General features: G+C 38.6%; 1 protein-coding gene across 1 annotated transcript in view; it reads left to right on the forward strand.

Annotated features, from left to right (window-relative positions):
• LOC117403024 (sodium/potassium/calcium exchanger 3-like) overlaps positions 1 to 24,408 on the forward strand; it is a 193,302-nt gene extending 168,894 nt beyond the window's left edge. The window contains exons 7-17 of the mRNA XM_034004847.3: positions 5,016 to 5,090; positions 8,444 to 8,469; positions 9,247 to 9,300; positions 9,634 to 9,767; positions 11,654 to 11,814; positions 12,750 to 13,011; positions 13,457 to 13,623; positions 14,208 to 14,322; positions 16,506 to 16,618; positions 22,074 to 22,139; positions 23,692 to 24,408. Of these exons, the coding sequence (XP_033860738.2) occupies positions 5,016 to 5,090; positions 8,444 to 8,469; positions 9,247 to 9,300; positions 9,634 to 9,767; positions 11,654 to 11,814; positions 12,750 to 13,011; positions 13,457 to 13,623; positions 14,208 to 14,322; positions 16,506 to 16,618; positions 22,074 to 22,139; positions 23,692 to 23,841 (1,323 nt within the window). The 3' untranslated portion in view covers positions 23,842 to 24,408. The remainder of the gene's footprint in view (positions 1 to 5,015; positions 5,091 to 8,443; positions 8,470 to 9,246; positions 9,301 to 9,633; positions 9,768 to 11,653; positions 11,815 to 12,749; positions 13,012 to 13,456; positions 13,624 to 14,207; positions 14,323 to 16,505; positions 16,619 to 22,073; positions 22,140 to 23,691) is intronic.
• The last annotated feature ends 167 nt before the right edge of the window (positions 24,409 to 24,575 follow it).

The following is a 24,575-nucleotide window of genomic DNA, read 5'->3' on the forward strand; positions in this document are numbered from 1 at the left end:
CCTCTCCTCCTGCTTTTGCACCTCGTTGACTACCAGCTTCCTTCTTTGAGCTGGGGCCGCCTTGTGCCATGTAGGAGGAGTTGAACTGAAACCAAGACCCCCTCTTCCATGCTGAATTTGCCCCATGATATCACCAATTCGAAGGGCAGCCTTTGCATCTTCCACAGCTTTCTTTGCCGCCCACTTTCTTCCAGTTTTCAACACAGGTGCTGCCTCCCTTACGCATTTATCGCGTGACTCTACTAATGTCATTTCCAGTCTGACCTTGGCGCACTTAAACTCCTCGGTTAGAGCAGAGACTGGTAGCTGCAGTATTCCTTTACCATAAAGTCCCACTCTGCTGAGGCAGCGTGGAACTCCCAACCATTTCCTGATGTATGAACTGATTAAAGCTTCCAGCTTCTCTACTGTTGTCAAAGAAACCTCGTACACAGTCAGTGGCCACAGCAACCTCGGCAGTAGACCAAACTGAAAGCACCAGAGTTTTAGTTTACCTGGTAGAGCGCAGCTGTCTATGCTCTTCAACCCTTCCACTGCTTGTTGTCTAACTTCTCCCACACGAACTGTGTCCTTTAGATCCCCGTCGTACCATCTCCCAAGACTCTTCACTGGCTTCTCAGACACTGTTGGTATTGCCTCACCATTAATGAAGAATGTTTTATCTACTACTTTGCCTTTAATTATAGAGATGCTCCTTGATTTAGTGGGCTTGAATTGCATTCGTGCCCATTCAATGTTATTGGTTAATTTGCCCAATAATCGATTAGTGCAGGCTACTGTTGTAGTCATGGTTGTCATGTCATCCATGTATGCTCGAATTGGTGGTAGTCGCATTCCAGAAGCCAAGCGCTCTCCTCCTACTACCCATTTTGATGCCCTAATGATTACTTCCATTGCCATGGTAAAAGCCAGTGGAGAAATGGTGCATCCTGCCATTATTCCAACCTCTAGGCATTGCCATGTAGTGCTGAATTCTGAAGTTGAAAAACTGAATTGCAAATCTCCAAAATAGGCTTTCACTAAATTTGTTATTGTCATCGGTACACTGAAAAAAACCAAATGCTGCCCAAAGTAGTTCATGTGGCACTGAACCATATGCATTAGCCAAATCCAGGAATGTCACATGGAGCTCCTTCCTCTCCTTTTTAGCTGATTGAATTTGTTGCCAGATCACATTGATGTGTTCTAAGCAACCTGGGAAACCTGGAATGCCCGCTTTTTGTATTGAAGTGTCAATGAAGCAGTTCTTTAATAGGTAAGCTGACAATCTCTGAGCAATAATGCTGAAGAAAATCTTGCCTTCTACGTTTAATAGGGAAATGGGACGAAACTGACTGATGCTTGTAGAATCTTTTTCTTTAGGTATAAAGACTCCACCTGCTCGGCGCCATGCTCTTGGTACAACCTGTTTTTCCCATGCCACTTTCATCAATTTCCACAGAATTCGTAGAACTCCTGAAGCACTCTTGTACACTCTGTACGGAACTCCATTAGGCCCTGGAGATGATGAAGCCCTTGCTTTTTTCACAGCTTGCTCTATTTCTTTCCACTTAGGTGCACAGTCCTCCATTTGGTATTCTGGTGGATTGATAGGTGGGATGTCTGACGGAATTGACATAGGCTCCTGCCTTTTTGAATCTGTATGTGTTTCCTCCAAATATCTCTCCAGCTCAACCTTAGATGCTTTTAGTGTGCCATTCTTCTCACTGGTGAATAACTTCTTTACAAATTTGAATGGGTCTTTATAAAAGTTAGCTCTCGCACGCTCCTTCTTTTTGTAGCGTTTCCGTAGGCGCTCAGCTCTGCGCAATGTTGCAAGCTTATCTTTTATGACCCTTTGTAAGAGATTGAGTCCCTCCTTCTGACTTTGTTCTGCTCTTCTCCATTGGTTCCTCAGCTGTCTCCTTTCTCTAACTAAGCGTTCAATCTCCTGCTGCCGTCTAGACTTTCCAGGAATAGTTTGTACTTTTTCCTTCCTTTTTTCAACTCCAAACCTCTCACTTCCATATGCGTAGATGATGTCCCCAAATTTATCCAGCTTCTTTTCAACTGTTCCACTTAATCTTTCCAATGCAACGCAGAGATCTGTGTTTACTGTGTCCCATGCAGTTTTCTCACAAGCTCTTGGCCATTTAACTCCAGGCTTATGCCCGTTGAGGTTCTTTTCTCTCTTATGCTGGTTTGTCTGACCGGGTTCACAAGGATCATTAGGTTCATCACTAACTGTGTCCATGCAAGTCCTCCTCAAATCTATGACAGGGGTGCTGATATCCTGCGAACTGTGGTTTGCTTCCTGTCGCTGGATTTCATTCGACTGACTTGACTGACTTCGTAAGAAGTACTGATCAATGCGAGGCCCTTGTCCCTTCTCCCTCAAGCATTTCATTCTCCCTTGATGAAACAATTCCACTTCTTCCAGAGTTGATATTCACAAGATAATTCTCGCCATACGTGTTCGAACCCTTGAAACAGCCAAATTAACAGAATCCTGAGAATGTAAGCTATAGACAATCCCAGTCCTTTCTACCAGTGCACTCAAATAAGGAGGTACCAAGCCTTTAAAAACCATAAACACAAACAATACCAATGAAAAAGGCTCTGGTTAATAAGTGAGAGCCAGCCTAGTTTTATGTACATAGTGTATGACAATGATGTGTCAAAGGGGATCACTCTAAAGCAAATCTGCCACACAAATTATACAGTACATCTAATTTATATAGAGACTGCTTACAAGCAAACTGGTAAATATAATCACCTTGGCTTCAGTCCAAGAAAGACTCAAACAATGCATGCCCTTTCACTATTAACTGAACATTATGCGCTCTGGTGTGCCATAGTAAAAATGTTCAACTTTCTATTGTGCTATTCAAACTTTATTTTAAGCAATTAAATTAACTCAGGCTCGGCCATAAGGTGGCAAAATACCTAGGTGCAGATTTTTTTGTTTAGTATACACATGATAATTTGTAACGGATGGATTTCCATGTTACTGTTAAATGAATGCAAAATAAAATAAGATTTTTCAGTTTATGTGCCGAGCCCAATTTGGCCCCACAGTTCAACTGTGTTTGTCTGGCATTCATTCGCAGTTGCAGATTTGTTGTAGACACCTTAAATCTGAAAAAGGCCATACATGGTATCTATTTTAATGAGTACTAGTTGGTAGTAATTATTATTATCCATTGGGTTGAGATTTTAATGGAGTCCCAGAGGACAGTATAAATACAACATTCTAAACACAAAATGATTAGAATGGCATTACACAATACAGGTACAGAAGTATTTCATGCTTTTTACAGCATCTACTTACACCCTGAGTGTGTCAGGATTATGATTTTAAATTAAGCTTGGTGACCCTCAGGTACCCGTGCGTCATATGCAAATGCATGCCCTTTCCAAAGTGATTTAAAGGTGGAAAGTCGGCCTGTCCTTGTTACCTTATTATTTAGGTAGGCTTAGCAACAGGGGATTACAAGAGCAGGAGACAAAGCAAATAAATACACAGAATAATCAATGGAATATAAATTGTATAATAGGGTAGCTGGGAGCTGGTACAGTATATACTCGTGGGATGCGCTTGTCAGGTGGGAAGTCAAGGTTGTTGCCTCTTGGGTAGTGGTTGGGATCTACAGGAATAATACACAGTAATTATTATCTGTTGGGTTGTGTTGCTGTATTGTATGAGTCTGTCACAAAGACGGCCAGAGACGGCAGGCTCAGCGCAGCAGTAACACCCGGGCTGCTGTTCCTCCGGCTGGTGTTGTGGTTGCTGTTGCTGCTGCAGCTTTCCTTTCCCCCTTCTCTTCTTACTCATCCTCCCTACCTTCCTCTCCTGCGCCGGTTCCTCCTCCTCCTCACCTTGGAAGGGGCAGATCACCACCGTGTGTCCGTAGTTCCCACAGGCCATGCACCAGCCTTGGTCCTCGAGGCCCCCGAGGAGGTCCTCCAGGTCCCGGCAGCTGTCTCTCCAGCCTTCCATTTTCTCCTTTTTTTTTTGAAAACACAAAAACCCCTCTCCTGGTCTGACACTTGGAGGCGCTGTTATCCCACGATGACACCATGTGTCACAAAGACGGCCGGAGTGGGTGGCGTAGGACCAGAGCCAGGAAGTAACACACAGAGACTTGGGGTTTTGGTGAAGCTGAGCGCGTGATCGCACTCAGCATTAACCGACAGAACAGAAAATAAAAAGGTTGTAACACAAAACAGGACACGGCACTTCACGCCAAAATAAGAGACAAACAAAACGGACAGACACTAACAAACAGGGACGAACAAACACGATGAGAAACACTTCTTCTTCTTCTTCTTCTTCTTCTTATTATTATTATTATTATTATTAGTATTATTATTCTTTTTACCTTCTCTCTCTCTCTCCCGTTCTTTCGCCCTGAACACCCAACCCCGAGTGAATGAAAATGTGTCTATATATACTGTTGTGCTGGGATTCAATTACCAATTACTCATTCACTTGAATCCCAGCACGTGAATTCATTACAAGCAACCCCGTTCTCACATATTACATTTAACCAGCACGTGAAGTGATTTGTGCCCTCCTCATGCCTAAATACAAATCTACATTTTTAAATACACGTGAAACACAGACCCGTTTATATCCCGTGTACCAATCTCTATACACCAACATTAACACACGCAACATACAACACTTAACACACACATGCACACAGGGGCGGGGCACATTGCCACAGAGTCCTATGATTTTCTCAATTAAGTTCCATTATGGGAGTTGTTGACTAGCAAAAATTGACTGTTTCGCTGACACAGAATCTTAACCTATGGCCATATCACTGATACAAGCCAAATACTCTGAGAGTCTGTGTTGTTCAGTTGGTACACATCTGCTTTCTAGGATTCTTTCAGTCAGGTTCCATTTTCCATGTTAGCCGCAACTTAACCTATTCACTTCCATGTTGTTCTAAGGTTGAGTTTTTGATGGTATTAATTGAAACCAGTGAGTGCAACAGTGACTGAATTCCTCTGCTCTTTCATTACAGGCTGTTCATGTGTCCTGCTGGACCCTTCTTCGGGACTCAACTTACTATACTCTGTCAGTTGTGGCTCTTATTCTGGTAAGATTTCTTTTTCATACTCATGTAAGTATCATGTATTGTTAGCAGTATTTCTTGCTTTGGATCATTTGCCAAATCCAGCCCAACCACAATTGTAACAAGGCTAGAGTGGGTTTGTGGGAATTCTCTTAAGGATACTAGTGCTGACCCCTGTGGGTGAGAAGATATATACTTGTGTTCTTGTTATAAGGTGGAGCACAATTTGCCCGTCCTCTTAGCTATGGCTCCTGACTACAGCGTTATAAAGGGGGGGGGGGGGGGGGGGGGCACTGTAGATACAAAACAAAAAAAAAGGTTCTTCATTATCGAGATAAGCATTAACATTTACAGCTATCAGCGGTGCAAAAAACAGGCTGATTCGGCTGAAAACTTAAATATGCATAATTCACCGCGCCGAATTGCAGCAATAATGTGATGGAAGTGTTGGCAGTGTTGACACTGATTTTCTGCTGGTTTAACAGGATTTTATGACATGCTACTAATTAGTTAGCTACTTTCTGCAATACGGTGGATTTCTTTATTTCTTCATTCATTTTGCGAAACATCTGAAACACTGAACGATCTTTTGTACTAGTACCTAAATTGATATGAAAGTAGTCTTTTCAGACCTGATTGTCAGTTACTGACCGGGAAGCAGAGTAAGAAGCTTAAAATTTCATTTAAATGCTTTATTTTTACCATCCCTTGTTATGATGTTTCTATCATTCTGAGTGTTTTTTTATTAAAACTACTCAAATACTGTGTTTTTAATTTCAAATGCCAGTGTGCGTTCTCCTGCTTCTCTTCAGTTAAGATGAACTGCCATATTTTCAAAGCATTTCCATGGTTTTGATAAACCACACCTGCTATCTATACCCTCAATCTGGCAAATAATACAAGGATAGAGCACAGTAATACAATACTCATATTGCTGTGGTTGTAAGTCTTTAAACATACTATAAATGAAAAAAGGCTACATTTAAGTTACCATTGAAATTGTAACTGTAGCAAAAACACAGATTTAACGTTGAGGAAAACCTGGGTTAACATAGCGCTTTTTTTTTTTTTTTTAACTCAATGCATTCATGCAGCTTTATCAGGCATTCAGCCTCCTTTTGGCTTTGTTTAAAATTAAAATGACCCTTGCAAAATTGCATGTACTTGCTTTGAAATGTGCCTCACCTCTGTCTGGATACATTTGTTAGTACAGTCATGTTGCCTTCTTCATGACCAGCACATCACTTATAGGGGTGCCTGTCTGGTTGCATTATATGCATGGCTGTGATTGCATACAAAGTGAGGTGTTTGGTGGGTCGGTCAGTTCGTACGTTTGGTGTTCGTAACTTTGAAGTTCTCCTGTATAAAGAATATATATATATATATATATATATATATATATATATATATATATATATATAGATAGATAGATATATAGATAGATATAAAGATATATAGATAGATAGATATATGAATTAACCTAGTGTCTATTAAGCTTTGCCTGCTGTCGTCCCCATCATTACTGTGATTGACTGTCAACAGGGAGATGCATAATACATGGCAGGGGATTCAATTTGCATAAGAACCCACTCATCTAAGGCCCAGCCCTGTTACACAAAACTGCAGGGGTTTCTAAATTTTTTTTTTTTATCATCCTATTTCTATGTAAATCATTTTGGGGTTTTTTTGTGAACAATTATTTTTATTAAATTTCCTTTCTTTTCCCCACCCCATGGGGGAGACAATACAGATAAAAAATAGAGAAATACAACATAATATCAAGACAAAAACAAGAATATTACAACAAGACACAATAAACTATTAAAACTAAAATATCAAAGAAAGATTATACCTTAATTAATTGAATGAAAGTTATCCTAGAGGCAAATGCCATAATATGCACTTGATCTTACTCAAACAACTGTGCCTCTTTATCGGGCACAGTTGTTTGTACTATACTTCCCATTTCAGCATGCATGTTGTTTTCAGTGTATATTAATATGATACTGGTAAATAAAAGATACATCCTTTATAAAAGTTTACCATAGTAAGAGCATAGCAAAGTGTAATAAAACAAAATGAAAGCATGGTAAAGCATAGGTAAATATTGTAAAGAACTGCAAGGTACAGTATAGTAAAGTGTATTAATAAACATGGCAAACCAGGGAAAACTGTGCAAATGCATTGCATAAACATGGGAAAAGCATAGTAAAACAGCAAAAATACTGTTCAAAAATACCGTGGTAGACGTTTCTAAGAGATCTGACAGCTAGGTAGCATGTCTATTGAATAATGAAATTAAGCAACCTGTGTCCCAGTTAAACATGATATCCAGTATCATTGTGTTGCTTGCAATATAGATACCTGTCCACAGAGAACTGGCCTGAAACCATCATAACTCATTATACATACTGTAGGTCCCCAGCAGACTCTGGATCAAAGTACCTCAGTTATGAGCATGCAGTATTGGTATTTGTGTCGACAATTTATTTAGAAAAAAATTAAATATCTTAATTACCACTCAGAGTTATGTCTAGAGATTAAAAAGTCATTGCTGAAATGGAAAAGCCTGCCAGTCTTGTTACTGGGCCGAGAGAGTGCATTTATTTAATTGACAGCATACTGTACCAATCCAAAACCATCTCTGTCAGCATGTGCAAACCAGTAACAAAGTGCATCGTGTACTGTGCTGGGGTACTCATGTTGAGACGCACAGTACGTCAGCACAGTAGGAGGCTTTGAAATAGTTAAACACAAATAGCAGCTTTTCTAATTGGGGTCTGTGATTGGGATAAGCTAAGAGGATCTTGTGTGGTATTATTTCGTATGCCATCAGGTTTTAGCATCAAACCGTCAATGAAATCATTTTTAAGTACACAGCCGTCTACTGAGACCTGCTTGCTTATTCAAAGAATGGAAGAAAGGGTTATCAGATACTGTTGTCCACTCCACCACATTGTAATCTCACAGTGCCGCAAACACAATGCCTCTTTCGCCATCTTGTGGTAATTTATCGCAACATCAGGCCTATAAAACAAAGAGAACATGAATCCACTTGAGGTCTGGTACTGTGTTGTTATGCCATTACAGTGCTGCACTACATGGTTGTGACCTCAGTTAAGTCAGTTTAAATATTACATCAATAGTAGCTCTTGTAAAACTTTTCTGCAAAAGTGTAGTAAAGCATTGTAAAGGCCTGGTAAAGCATAGGGAAGGAATGGTGAACAGTATGGTAGATTGTGAACTATGCAAAAAGACAGGCAGCTTTGTCATAAAGGAATGTCTTTTTATTGGGTGCTGAGCCCAAACAATAACCAACCCAGATAGCATTACCTTTTATAATCCCTGTTTCTTTTTTTGTTTTGTTTTGTTTGCAGTTTATTCATGATGAGAAAGTGTCCTGGTGAGTCCTGGTGTGAAACCTTTTCATGTACAAGGCCGTTGTCGGACTACTCAAGTCACAACTGCATTTAGTTCCCTCTTATATACTGTATTCTGAAAAATACAGTAGCTTGCAGCATATACTGCTTTTCCAGCTTCTTCGGCGCTATAACAAAAGTAGTTTGTGAAAGGCCTGTCAGTTTCTTTGGGTAATAATGACTATTGTATTCAATGGACACAGAACGGCTGTATTGAAATTACGCATGTGTTGTAATCCGTTAAAGGTCATTTTATATATTAAAAAAAAAGTCAAGTTGCCTGTGTGTATTGGCCTTCAAAAGTAACCTACTGTAGCACCTTGAGGTTGTATGTACTTGTAATTTACAAAAAAAAAATGTACATCTTTCTATTAGTAGCCAACAGTTTTAAAAAAGTAACCCCAACAGTTACACCTGTTGAATTAGGAAGGGAGACTTCTTGCAGTACAGCAATTTATTTTTGCCTTCTGACAAATCCTTGCAATCTGTTGTGACTTGGCAATCCCTCTAGTGGCCACACTTGTAATGACTACTGCACGCGATTTTTCTCTTCTCAGAGTGCTGTAGTTAAATTATGTTTTGCGTTTCTTATTATTTTATGTTTTGCGTTTCTTATTTTTAGTTGTAAAGTGGTCAGCCTGTATTACTCAGAAATATATATATATATTTAAAACCTGCTGGTTAATATGAAATGATATTATTCATGCTTGTTGGAAATGCATAACTTTTTTTTATTGTATCTGTTTCATTTTCTTTGACAGGTGGGAGTCATTGGTGCTAGTCCTTATGTACCTGGTGTACATAGTGATCATGAAGTAAGTTGAGGGAACTTCAATACAGCCACAGTGAAAGTGGTGGCAGACTAAATAATTCCAGTATCTCTTCTGCAAGTGCATTCGCTATCTGCTGTAGGTCTGAAATGTGCAGTTTTGAAAGAAACACATTTAATAGCAAATATGTTTTAGAATTTTTTTTTTTTTTTTAAATTATGTCTGGTACTGTTTAAGGAAAAAAAAAACTGTTTGCCAACCTTTTAAGTAGTGAAATGACCAAGTAAAATGTTTTTAATTGTAGGGGGTCATGTATGTGTGTGACTGTATTATTATTATTATTATTTTTTGTAAAGGCTTTTTCTTATTTTGTTTCAGGTTCAACTACAGGGCGCTGCGTTATTTTGATCGCAGGAAGAAGAGTACAATAAACATGACCAATGGGATGGCAAATAACACGGAAATAGATGACAACAGCAATTGTGAGGCCACTGTGGTGTTACTCAAGAAAGGTACTTTTTTACATTTAGGGAACGTGTTTACTGTATACAGGTGCATTATTATTAAATTACCACCTGTTGTCAGCACCCAAGTGGCTATAATTTGTATACTTTTACTTGTACCATTATGAAGGGGCTATGACAAAAGTATGTCTGAAATGAACTAATCAACAAAGGTGAAGCCATTATGTTGTATTTCATTAGGTTAGTGAAGTGGCTTTACTTGATACATTGATCTGGAGAGATCACTACTGGTACATTGTTACTCAAGTACTCGAATACTGAAATGATGCCTTTGTAAACCTATAACACCCAGTTTCAAAGACAGGTAAACCAAAGGGTATGGAGAACGTCTGTTTTCATGTTTCGCTAGATTTCACAACCCCCACATGATTTCTGCCTGTAAAGCAACACACAGAATAAAAACACCTACTGTAGCTGTCCCTTCGGTTTTCTTTGACGTTACCAAATACTACCCATAACATAGTAGGTATCCAGCTCTTCAGCCTTTAATGTTTATATGCTGTAAACAAATAGAATTGATTAGAATATGCTAGGGGTGGGGAATCTGGCTTGGTACGCCAACAAGGGTCCATGCTGACTACATTTTTGTAGAAATTATAGTGTTAGACTTCAAGTGTGCACAGACATTTTTCTCTCAACAGTCATGTGTGGCAGCCACCTAACATTCGTTTTCAGAATGCCAAAGTGCCTATCCAAAAGTACTTTTACAGGTTTCTATGATTCTTTCATCAAGTTACATTACCGACGTTGTCCAGTAAACATTAATCGTTTCACTGCCACTTTGTTTGAATCACTGACAGTATCAATGTCCTTTTAAAAAAGTTAAAAAAAGGTAGTCTATTTAATTCCTTAGTTACAGCAAAACTTGTATATGATATTTATAACACCCTATATAAAGGTTGATTATTTTATTATTGTGAGTTTGAAAAAGGCTCCTAGTTTTATACCAATCTTTAATGAAACACTGGACTTTCTATTTTCTGGCATGGCCAGTTTGCTTAAAAACAACAGAACTTTATCTTTTGTGTTTTGAGATAACACAAAATAAGACATGCATGACTATGGCCTGTGTACCATTCTCTGTTGCTTCTTTTGCTTAAATTGCGGTAAAAAGCGTAATTTCAAATGAAAGCTGTTCAAATGGTGCAAATGGTGCAATGATAAAACCATTAAAACAAAAATAGGGAAGCCTTACAATGTGGGGCAGTTCTTTTATTTATTTTGTGAGTGACTCACTGGATAGAGTTCACAGTGAGTACACTCCCCGTGAGGGAAGATATATTTCATACAGTTGGGAGGATATTATATGCATGTGTATTTTTAGTCTGTATAAAATAATTTACAGTGAAAGATCTTGGGCCATATTTACTGTAATAACATACTGGATAACTGTTAATTTTGCTAAGCTAGTAAGAAAACGCGTGTATGTAAATAGAAGGCCTCTAAGAAGCACCATGAGGTCTGCTTTATGATAAAGGAAATCTTATTTCAAACAGTTTTAATAATTATTTTAACAAGCAATTCTATTAGGCATACCAGAAATCATTTCAGAATAACAGAAGGGCTGTAGTGAATTACAAGGTTAGTATTTGCATGAAAGTTCTGACATTATAAATCACCTGCGTGGAGCTTTAGTGCAAATTATAACCATGAATTAACCACAGCAGGCCTGTTTATTGTTATTTTAAATGACTTGAAATTAGATTTTTATCATTCGAAAAACACAGTAAAACATCAAAAGCATTAACTGTCTACTCTCTCCTCCCTGCTTTAGGTGTGTTTTTTTTTCCATTTCCATTTAACCTTAAAGAAGGACAGCTGACTAAATTGTGTGCACTTTGTGAAAATGATGTTTATGATGTTTCTCTGTACAGCAAATTTCCATCACAAGGCCTCAGTCCTGATGGTGGATGAGCTGCTGTCCGCCTACCCTCACCAGCTCTCATTCTCCGATGCTGGCCTCAGGATCATGATCACCAGCCACTTTCCCCCCAGAACCAGGCTCACCATGGCCAGCCGCATGCTCATAACTGAGGTACTTTGATCCAGTGTCAGCTGGGGACCTACAGTATGTATAATGAGTTATGATGGTTTCAGGCCAGTTCTCTGTAGACAAGCATATATACTGCAAGCAACACAATGATACTGGCACTAATGGGTGACTTCGAGAGCAATCTCTGAGAAGGCCAAGGATTGCAGACAAGGCAGTGTGGGCAGGCACCTGTTACTGCTTTCTTTGTTGAACCTGCTACATGGTCTTCCATCATCGAGCTGCCTTTCACAAGAACTACACAAAAAATACATACAAACTACACAAACATGAATACATCCAAGTATCACATTTGATACAGAGCTGTACATTTCCACCCCCCACCCCCCTGTAGAATATTGCATTTATAATTCTGCCTCAAAGTATTTTATTAAGCAACATAAGAACATAAGAAAGTTTACAAATGAGAGGAGGCCATTCGGCCCATCTTGCCCATTTGGTTGTTAGTAGCGTATTGATCCCAGAATCTCGTCAAGCAACTTCTTGAAGGATCCCAGGGTGTCAGCTTCAACAACATTACTAGGGAGTTGGTTCCAGACCCTCACAATTCTGTGTGTAAAAAAGTGCCTCCTATTTTCTGTTCTGAATGCCCCTTTATCTAATCTCCATTTGTGACCCCTGGTCCTTGTTTCTTTTTTCAGGTCGAACAAGTCCCCTGGGTCGACATTGTCAATACCTTTTAGAATTCTGAATGCTTATGTTTTTGATATTGTGTTTGGTACAAGGAATAGGGTGTAGTAATATACATGCAAATACCTTTTTTTCCTCTACACAAAATACTAGAGCATCACAGGGTTAAAAAGAACAACGACAAAAGTAGCCAGGTTGGTGTAAAGTCATAAATGCATCTTCAGAGCTGGCTCACAGATTAAGCAGTACTAGTACATTGCTTAAGTATGCATTGTTCCTTGTCCTGACAGAGGCAGAGGCTGATAAACAACAAGTCCTTCACCAACGGCGATTCAGAGGTGGCCATCAGGACATCCAACAAACACAGGATCGAGAATGGCCTGGTCGCCTCCTCCGAGAGGGGCATGAACGGTCATCACGGTGAGGAGGATGGGATTGAAGCAGGGAACGAGACGGAGAACGAAAACGAGGACAACGAGAACAATGAGAACGACGAGGAGGAAGAGGATGATGACGACAATCAAGGACCCCTGGTGCCCTTTGAACTGCCAGGTAACAGGCAGACTTTAAGGGTCACAAAGATGTTGGCACCCAAAAATAGGAGGTCTATGTAAAATGAATATGATATAATGGTCTCATTCTAGTTATATTCACAGCATAATACCACTATCTCAATTGGTGGCAATGGCAGCCAAGTCCCAATACTTCAAAACTTTAGCCTGTACTTGTATTCAGTGTATACACTGTCTGGCACACTAATATTTATGAATGTGACTTATTATACTGTATAATACTTCTGTATAAATCCAAGTTATGAGCATTCACTCCAGTCTTTAACAAACTCTTGTTTCTGGAGGGATTGTATGTTAATGTTAGTTAATGGGGAAACAAACAATTTGAGAGTACTTAAGAGACCTGACATTACTTTACACAGGCAATTAAAAACTTAAAACTAAATGACAGAAACTGAGGACAGCACTGTATTTCCTCTTCACAGCTGGTACATTTAATAAGGTCAAGTGGCTTGTTGGTTGGCCACTGAGTCTTCTGTTGTATTTCACTGTCCCGAACTGTGCTAACCCCCGCTGGGAGAAATGGTTCATGGTCACCTTCGCGACATCTACCATGTGGATCGCAGGCTTCTCCTACATCATGGTCTGGATGGTAAGTTATGTGGTATTATCTAAGAACATCAATGATCTGTATGTTAAAGATTCCACATCAATTAAAACAACAACAACAATTCTTTTTTGTATTCTTATTCATTTGTGTATATATATATATATATATATATATATATATATATATATATATATATATATATATATATATATATACACATACACAGTGCTCCCTCGCTATAACGCGGGTCTCAGGGGACACACAATATGAGCGTTATAACCAAATAGCGTTAATATGTTATTTTTTTATTTTTTATGTAATAGCCAAGACCTTTTTTTTCTAATCGTGTCTGGTGTTGCTAGCGGAAAAATTGAGGAATAAAAATGGACCTTTCAAAGATTCACTGCGGAAGTGGTGCCAGAAAGCTAATACTGGAACATTTTCATTATACGTGTGGTTGTGATGATTACTGTGTCATTATTAAGGCCAATTCAAGTAAATTGTTCAATTCAAAACAGATTTGTTATATTATTTGTATTGCAGGAAATGTATTTGGCCAGATGAAGTCTATTTCTAACCCCTTCTGGCCCTGCCACTAATGTGGTCATGTCACTCCCGTTGCCTAGGTAACAGTTATCGGATACACACTGGGAATTCCTGATGTGATCATGGGCATCACATTCCTCGCAGCTGGAACCAGTGTACCAGACTGTATGGCCAGCCTCATTGTGGCACGACAAGGTAAGACAAGAGGCCATCATCTCTGGAAACCTAAACGAAGGTTTGAGCGGCCAAGCAGTTAACTCATACACATGCAATTAACAAAGAAAACATCAGACTTATTTAGGATTAAGTTAACCACATATTATCATTGAATTGAATTGAAATCGCATTAGCTCCATTAACTGCATGTTAATTGAATAGGAACATAATCAAAGTTTCAATCTAGAGGAGGCCATTTAGGCCATCCCAGTAGCTGATTGATCCCAAAACTTTGTCTTGTTCAGCGGTTTTCAAACTGGGGTACCCCTGGGGGAACGCAAGCTGTCATCAGGGGGTACGCAACAAAAATCCTGTAATGGTAAACAATGCTATTTTTTTTTTACCATGTTGTAGTACTGCGACAAATAAAACCACAGCCGTACTGGTGTACGTTTCCTTTCAGCTGGGTGAGGTTAACTCTGTAAACACCCAGCTGGCTGCTGACAGTGTTGAGTGTTGGGCGCACACATGGCTAATTTACATATTTAAATAGCAGGGCGTTGGTTACTGCAGACTGGGCTAAATAAATGTTTAGTGTTTAGTTTTATCTATGCTTACGTTTTCAAATAACCATATTATTGAGTTGAGCAGGCAGCTGGGCCACCCTACTTTAGACAGCGAAATCACTCACCTGTTCTGCGCTGGAGCGAGACGACTGTTGTTTACTTGCAATGCTTGTATGTGTTTTTATATTATTAATTAATTTGTTGAAGAACTCCTTTGTCGTGTGAGTGCATTACCCTACGCCTCTACACCGGTAATTATCAATAAAACCAAAAGCATGATATTATTATTATTACAAAAATGGAATCGCAGGATTTAAAAAAACGTGTTCAGAATTGGATTCCCTACTCCAGACCTATTGAGTGTGTTCATATCATACAGAGAGTACCCATCAACAAGCTTGAATGGTCTTACAGCTGATTAACACAAACTGACTACTGCACTAAACACTTTAACATGTAAGCGTTTTGCTAAAAGTCATTTTTGACTGCCTGATATAAATATCCCCTTTCATTTAGCATTTTATATTGTCAGCTCAAGTGTTCAACGACAAAATTCAAGTTCAATAAAAGAAAGGCTTTATTTGCAACTTTTTAAAAAATCAGTTTTCTTTCTACACTTCTGCAGTTTGTTGGAAGAAATGTATGTCTTTTGTTGAGAAATGCTTTTTGATTTTTATTTTAAATTGGAACCTTAGTTTTGTTTTTCAGAAGCATAACCTGTTTTTGGACTCTTCATTTAGACTCGAGTCTGGATTTTGAAATAATTTTACATAGCATTTTTAGTTGGTGCATTTGCACCGTTTTTAACTAATTGTATTATATTGCGTTTGTTTTTAACAGCAGTTATCCATTTACAGTACTTAATCTACTAGTTCGTAAATACCATATTTTTTCCTGTTTTCATAGGTATATTATGACCCTATCTCAGATGGGGGTAAGCAATCGACTAGCTTATTTGGAAGGGTACAGGGCCTAAAAAGTTTGAAAACCACTGGTCTAGTTGGTTCCAAATTATTCAGCAATTATGAGCTTGGCAACCCATTCCAGTCCTCACCATTGTGTAAAAAAAGTGTCCCCTGGTCATGGTCTCTGTGCCAAATATGTCATTCGGCATTACCCACCATCAAAAATTGAATTGAATTTAGCTATTTATATTTATATGCATGTTTTAAAATGAATTTCTGCAACCTAAGCATTTTCTGTGATTCCCAAGGTAAACAATGCTCATAGCCCTGCTTATATGAGAGAATGAAAAATAAAGGGACAGGATACAGATTTTAAGAAGCTACAGAGTTGTCTTTGCCCATGATGGAATCTTTTGAAATTCCAGAATTTCCAGGGTTGTCAATACCACTTAACATTCCACAGGCCCTCTCCGGAGACTCGATTCTTTGGTTATGTAAGCAAGTTAGTAGCACTTCTATCATTTTTTCTCTGTAGGCTACAGTTGGCTTTGTAAGCCAGAAATTGAATATGTATGATTATTCTATCAGAAACATATTCTAAAAACAACATCGCTGAAATGCTTCATGTGAGCTGAAGCTTTGTTATTTTAGAATAAAATGTGCTGAACTTTTCACATAAATGTTTTTAAGCCATGTCCTCATAGTAGGTACTTGTATTGTTTGCATTGGATAACTTGTGTGTTTTCTGCAGGTATGGGGGACATGGCAGTCTCAAACTCCATCGGCAGCAATGTGTTTGATATCTTAATAGGACTGGGACTTCCTTGGGCACTGCAAACCCTGGTCATCGATTATGGCTCATATGTAAGTGTTTATCTAATACATCATATCTTACATGGGGATCCCTGAATGGCTCACCTGGTAAAAGCACAGCCACGTGGAGTGAAGGGTGAGTCATACAGTCAGGGGAGCGCAGGTTCACGTCCTGGCTGTGTGAACTCACCGGTGTTGGTTGGGGATTCCAGAGGGAGCTTTGCATTGGCCTTGGCGCTCCTGCAGGTTAGGGAGGCAAAACTGGAAGGGATTGTTTATCCTCCTCTCGTTACAGTGGACACTACCGGTCAGGCACCCAGTGAGCTCAGGCGGACACCTGCAGGGCTGGCCTTTGTCCTCCAGAGGCCGGTAGCTCTCTGACATCCTGGGTGTAGAAGGGGAAGCTGGCTTGATTGTGGGATCGGATGATGCCCACTGAACCTTCAGTTCTACTGAGCCGTGTGGGGAAGTGCTGTGGTGAGGGGAAAAAAGAATTGGGTATTCTAGATTAGGAAGAAAATCAGGGGTAAAATGATGTAAAAAATGTATTTATCTTACATTCTCTACGTGCATTGACACACTTCGACTATATCGTACATACTGTATGAGCATAGCTTTATATTCCTTTCAAAATGTATTTATATAGTAGGGGTGCACCAGTTATTTGACTTTGGACGTTTAATGCATTATCAACCAGACCACTCCCAATGCTTGCCAAAATCTCCCATGTGAAGGCAGTTTTATCTACAGTAGTATCTGCCACATAGCATTTAGCTTTGTTTTGAATATTTATGATTATGGAAAAACTTTAATATATATTTTTTTCAAACTTCTGGAGTATGGAAAGTGAGCTGTGTATTTAAGTTGTTGTTACATGCTTGATATTGCATCATCCTTATGTCTACTACAAGCATTTGCGGGTAAATCCACACTTACATCGAAGAATGCTGTGCAGCTGTTGTTGAGTGCAGTGGATGCAGTGCAGTAGTGGTTTAAATGAGGTTGATTCAGAAGGCAACTAAGAGAGAAACAATGAACTTCTTAAATTCACATCACATCATATCAAATCCTGATGGATTAACCACACAAAGGCTATTTGACTGGAATTAGACTTGGTAATTGTAAATGTTTTGTAATTTACATAGTGCCTACATGTTGTGGAAAGTGCATACATTATACTTGCTCTGTGGGGGTAATTCAAAATGTTTTGAACTGTTCATATTGAATTTCCATTAATAAAATCTATCTTGAAAAGCTTGGCCAGGCAATCAGTATTATCTGCATAACCAATGAGACACATTCTGAGTAAGCTATTTTCTTATATCAAGCTCAGTAGAGGATGCTATTACACCGTGTAACAATTTTTTTATTTTTTTTGGTTCCTGGGTAGTAAGTGTTATTTCCTAATTGCTTATGCCTCAAAAGTATAGAAAACGGCTATTATTCCCCACAAACTTTGCTTTTGTGACCAGGACAGATATTTTGAAATTTACCTATTTTCCAGAACATTCCAGATAGATTCAGTGCTGAGTAAACTTGGAGTAACTTCTAGAACTTTCTAGAACTTTCCAGTAATATAAATAGTAGTATAAATACAGGGGCCTTAAGCCCACCAGTTCAGTTTAGTTCCAGCTGCCTAAGTGGATACATATCTGCATTTTTCTGAGATGGCATCAAGGTCATAGGAGACTTCAAAATGGTGGCATTCCTGATGGGTCTCATAGGCGGTTTTACCAAGTTTCCCTGCTATCTTTGCCTTTGGGACAGCAGGGACACCAAGGCGCACTACCACAGACGGGACTGGCCACAGCGGACCGAGTTCTCTGTGGGGAGGAACAACGTCAAGTGGGAGCCACTGGTGGACCCCTGGAAGGTGCTGATGCCACCACTGCACATCAAATTGGGCCTTATGAAACAATTTGTCAGAGCTCTAGATAAGGAGTCGGCAGCCTTCAAGTACTTTCAAGACTTCTTCCATAAGCTGTCTGAGGCAAAGGTCAAAGCCGGTGTCTTCGTCGGACCACAGATAAAGAAGATCCTGGAATGCAATGAATTCCCCAAGAAGCTTACTAGTAAGGAGAAAGCGGCTTGGAACAGCTTTGTCGCAGTGGTTCGGGGCTTCCTGGGCAATCACAAGGCCGAAAACTATGTGGAGCTGGTTAAGACTCTGGTGAAGAACTACGGCACAATGGGCTGTAGGATGTCCCTCAAAGTCCATATCCTTGATGCTCATCTTGATAAATTCAAGGAGAACATGGGAGCGTACTCGGAGGAGCAAGGCGAGCGCTCCCACCAGGATATACTGGACTTTGAACGCCGCTACCAAGGACAGTATAACGAGAACATGATGGGAGACTACATTTGGGGGCTGATTCGTGAAAGTGATTTACAGTATAATCGTAAATCTCGAAAAACTACTCACTTCTAAATCTTTTGTATTCATTTTTGTATTACTTTAGTATAAATACATGTTAATTTGGATTCATATGTTGTTTTTTTCTGACTTTATGTGAATGAAAAGACACAAATTCGCCCGTTTTCTCATTGGAAATAGGTACATTTCAAAATATCACTGTCCTGGCCACAAAAGCAAAGTTTGTAGGGAATAATAGCCATTTTCTATACTTTTGAGGCATAAGCAATTAGGAAATAACACTTACTACCCAGGACCAAAAATTGTGTTACATAGTGTTATTATACAATGAAAACTAAAGTTTCAGCATGAATTACCATTAGATTTTTTCTTAACAAATAAATGCATATTTAGAGGGGCTTACTCTGTGTTGATTCCTGAAGTGTGTTGTTTTAAAAGGGTCAAACACTGAGTGATTCACTGACCCACCTCATTCCAAGGCTAATGGTTTCTCTGCTAGGCCTCGTGCCGTTTTCTATTATCTGACACGCAAAGCTTCAATAATGAAAACGTGATCTTGGTGAAGAATATCAGGATGATGATGTCATGAAGAGGCATTTTAAAGGGTCATTAAATGCTTTCTGTGTCCCAGGGGTTGTAATTAACAGACATTTACTTTACGTTAGGCACAGCACAATGTTTCCCAGCGATATTACACAGGTCATCTGTTCATCATTAGAGTAGGTGAACAAACCAGCCAAGTGTTACCTTCCAGATGTGATTTTCTTCTTTGTGCACCAGGCACAAGACAGTGATTGAATTAGGAATACAGAGTCAATGTGGTTATTATTATTATTATTATTATTATTATTATTATTATTATTATTATTATTATTAATATTATTATTAGTAGTAGTAGTAGTAGTAGTAGTAGTATTGTTGTTGTACATTACAAAGTGTAATTCTTAACAAAGGCTATTCAAAGAAAGCAAAGATTAAATACAGACGTGCTCAAATTTGTTGGTACCCCTCCACAAAAAACGAAGAATGCACAATTTTATCTGAAATAACTTGAAACTGACAAAAGTAATTGGCATCCACCATTGTTTATTCCATATTTAATAGAAATCAGACTTTGCTTTTGATTTTTTATTCAACATAATATTGTAAATAATAAAACAAATGAAAATGGCATGGACAAAAATGATGGGACCGCTAACCTAATATTTTGTTGCACAACCTTTAGAGGCAATCACTGCAATCAAACGTTTTCTGTAGCTCTCAATGAGATTTCTGCACCTGTTAACAGATCGTTTGGCCCACTCTTCCTGAGCAAACTACTCCAGCTGTCTCAGGTTTGATGGGTGCCTTCTCCAGACTGCAAGTTTCAGCTCTTTCCATAGATGTTCGATAGGATTCAGATCAGGACTCATAGAAGGCCACTTCAGAATAGTCCAATGTTTTGTTCTTATCCATTCTTGGGTGCTTTTAGCTGTGTGTTTTGGGTCATTATCCTGGTGGAGGACCCATGACCTGCGACTGAGACAGAGCTTTCTGACACTGGGCAGTACGTTTCGCTCCAGAATGCCTTGATAGTCTTGAGATTTCATTGTGCCCTGCACAGATTCAAGGCACCCTGTGCCAGGCGCAGTAAAGCAGCCCCAAAACATAACCAAGCCTCCTCCATGTTTCACTGTAAGTATGGTGTTCTTTTCTTTGAAAGCTTCATTTTTTCGTCTGTGAACATAGAGCTGATGTGACTTGCCAAAAAGCTCCAGTTTTGACTCATCTGTCCAAAGGACATTCTCCCAGAAGGATTGTGGCTTGTCAATATGCATTTTAGCAAATTCCAGTCTGGCTTTTTTATGTTTTTCTTTCAAAAGTGGAGTCCTTCTGGGTCTTCTTCCATGGAGCCCACTTTCGCTCAAAAAGCGACGGATGGTGCGATCAGAAACTGACGTACCTTCACCTTGGAGTTCAGCTTGTATCTCTTTGGCAGTTATCCTTGGTTCTTTTTCTACCATTCGCACTATCCTTCTGTTCAATCTGGGGTCGATTTTCCTCTTGCGGCCGCACCCAGGGATGTTGGCTACAGTTCCATGGACCTTAAACTTCTTAATAATATTTGCAACTGTTGTCACAGGAACATCAAGCTGCTTGGAGATGGTCTCGTAGCCTTTACCTTTACCATGCTAGTCTATTATTTTCTTTCTGATCTCCTCAGACAACTCTCTCCTTTGCTTTCTCTGGTCCATGTTCAGTGTGGTGCACACAATGATACCAAACAGCACAGTGACTACTTTTCTCCATTTAAATAGGCTGAATGACTGATTACAAGATTGGAGACATGTGTGATACTAATTAAAGAAACTAAATAATTTGAAATATCACTATAATCCAATTATTTATTATCTTTTCTAAGGGGTACCAACAAATGTGTCCAGGCCATTTTAGAATATCTTTGTAGAATAAGCAATAATTCATCTCTTTTCACAGCTTCTTTGCTTTATTCTATGACATAGCAAAGGCATGCAAGTATACATGATAAAATAGCTTTTAATTTCATCACTTTTCAGGAGGAATGAAGCATTATTTCAATGAGCTGTAAGGGTACCAACAAATTTGAGCACGTCTGTACATGTTTTATTATACTGATGTGTTATTATATACCCTGCACAAGGGTTATATTGATGTATTTTACACTGCTCATCCTTCACACGAGTTTCTTGAAGGCATGAGAATCTAGTTCATGGTGAGTTCTGGACTCTAATTGTTTGGGCTGATGACAGATCTTCAGAAATGTTTGACTGGTTTTGATAATACTTTGAATTGGCGTTTGAGTTATTTCACATACTGTAAAAGTAGTTTATGCTGGTTGAGAAACTGAAGGCTGTGTTTTTACTTACGGCAAACAATGCTGACAAGGAAAGTCATATGGACCTGCAGTTACACAATGTTTTGGCACATTGTAAAAAAAACATTTGGTAAGAAAAAAAAGCTACATGAAAGTATGCAATTTTGTATTTTTCTTGGATGTTTACTACAGCTCTGTCTCCATGGCCTGCCAAGAATTTTCGGTGAGAAAAAGCGAGGTCAAGCACTTTCTGAAAGCAGAAAAATAATACTTCTTTTATTCATTTATTTTTCCTGTAGATTCATTTGAACAGCAGAGGACTGATATTTTCCGTGGGACTGTTGCTAGCTTCAGTTTTTCTCACAGTAAGTACATATATATATATATATATATATACATATATATATATATATATACATATATATATATATATATATATATACATATATATATATATATATATATATATATATATATATATATATATATATATATATATATATATATGCGTTTTTTTAATCTAAGTAAATGATATTATAAAATTCTGTTGTCTGGTGTAAACAATGGACAAACACACTCTTCCCCATCTGACCTATACTTTCCTCTTCAATGTTCTTTGTAATAAAAGCCTAGAAGGATTTTTACTGGAGAAAGGTTTCATGTGCTAAACTATAAAGAAAACAACATATTTTTAAGTCACCTCAAAACCCCCCAATGAAAGTTTAACGCTTTGTAATTATAAATCACCTGTAAGAGACCAACCAGTTATAGTTTACAAGAGAAGGGACAGCCATAAGAATCACAACCAAAGCGGTTTAAACTGTTAAAATCCAAAGGCCTTGTCATTTATCCCAAAACATTGACAGCCCTTTGTCATGTGTGGCAAGTTTCTGGTGCATGACCTTTTCCACATACTTTTAGTAAAATGTGACGCTCATTACGCACCAAACAAGCACCATTGCCAAATGAAGGACTGTTTCTATCACACCGTGACGACACCTCGGCTTCATCTCAGCCCCCCTGCTTCAGCTCATGTTCACACATCTGTGCTAGGTAAAGCTTCTGCTGAATCTGCCATGACAGCATTTTGACTGCCCTCAAAGTGTTTGCATTTAATGAATACCATAATGTAACAATTATAATTTTAAATATGTTTTCACTGTTTTTCACACTGTTACAACTGTTAATATCTCATAAATCATTGAAGATACCCAATATTTTCAAAGTTATGGAAACTCCTTGGGTGTATCGTAAAGGCACCCATCACTTTGACTTATGACCTAGGTTGATTGCCATGATTTCTGATTCTTTCAGTCAAGTTCCATTACAAGTGCTATATAATAATATAAAAATGATCCATGCTGCAGATCTTTCTCACATGTCCATTTTACTTCATGTTTACCTACTTCATGTAGGACATTTTTAAACGCAATTATAAATCACATATAAGAAATAAGCAAATCAGTTAAGGATTTCACAAAATTCCTGTCCATCTTATCTTGTGTTCAGTTATCATCCTGTACATAGAACATATGACACAGTTTTAAATAAACACATTTTTTTTTATCGTAGTTCCTCAGTAAAAGCTTTGTGCTTTATAACAAGTCAATATGCTGTGTGCAGGACGTCTCTTTTTTCAGAATATAAATCAGTTTAAGAGGGCCATTCCACTCCAGGTTTAACTGGTAAAACGATATAATTAACTACTTCAGGGTCTGGAGATTTAATTGGTACAATTAAACAATTTAGAAAAGGGTTGGAACAAAGACCAGGAGTGGATGGCCAACTTTAGCCACCCCTGCCCTGAACTTAACACATTAACCTATAAAATAAGTGTGCCTGTAAATGTGTGCCCACTTGTACTCTTAAATTGTCAGTTTACTGTGGCACCCATGCATGTTTTGTCTCTTTCTGTAGGTTGTGGCGGTTCACTTGAACAAGTGGAAGCTGGATAAGAAGCTGGGGTGTGGTTGCCTTCTCTTGTACGCTATCTTCCTGTGTTTCTCCATCTTGATCGAGTTCAATGTCTTCACCTTTGTCAACTTGCCAATGTGCCGGGAGCTCTGATTCACTTTCATGGCAGCTTGGAGACACAAAGTTCTGGTTTCTGTTTTGGTTTCTTTAATTGTTTGTGTTCTATGGTGCAATATGAACAAGTTGTGCATTTCTATTGGGTACAGAGTATAATATATGGCGCACAGAAAGCTACAAAGCATATCTTTCAGACTTTTGTAAAACAATAATAATAATAATAATAATAATAATAATAATAATAATAATAATAATAATCAAGAATGGGAAAGATGTTGAATAATGCCTGCGTTGATGTGAAAAATTATTTTACATTTTTTTGTGATTCTTGGCTTGACTTTTTCAATGGTTTGTGGCAACTCCAGTTTCATTTGTTGCTAACCAGTGGAGAGCTGGACAGAAGAGAATGCTATAATGGATTTTTTTTGTTTGTTTGTTTGTTTTTTGTTTTTGAAGACTTCAATTATTTGTGACAGACAAGACTTAATGAAAGTTACAGGTGACCTGCTGTATATAACTGGAGATGGGAAATTGCTTCTTTTGAAATTTTTAAGCGCTGAAGTATGGTTTGATTCTGCCTCATTTAAAATTGTTTTCCTTCATCATTCTGCCTGCGTACAAAATTAATATATGGATTGAAGTTCACAATGCCAAGAGAGATAGTTGCTCCCAAGTAAAAGGAAAGTAGCCTTCTATCAAGCCAACAGAGGGCTTTATTGTGAAGGTGGAGTGTAAGATTCTCTTTTTAATGCAGGTTTTATCCTGTTAAA

The sequence above is a fragment of the Acipenser ruthenus genome, chromosome 5 (genome assembly GCF_902713425.1).
Source record: "Acipenser ruthenus chromosome 5, fAciRut3.2 maternal haplotype, whole genome shotgun sequence".
In the NCBI taxonomy this organism is placed as follows: Eukaryota; Metazoa; Chordata; class Actinopteri; order Acipenseriformes; family Acipenseridae; genus Acipenser; species Acipenser ruthenus.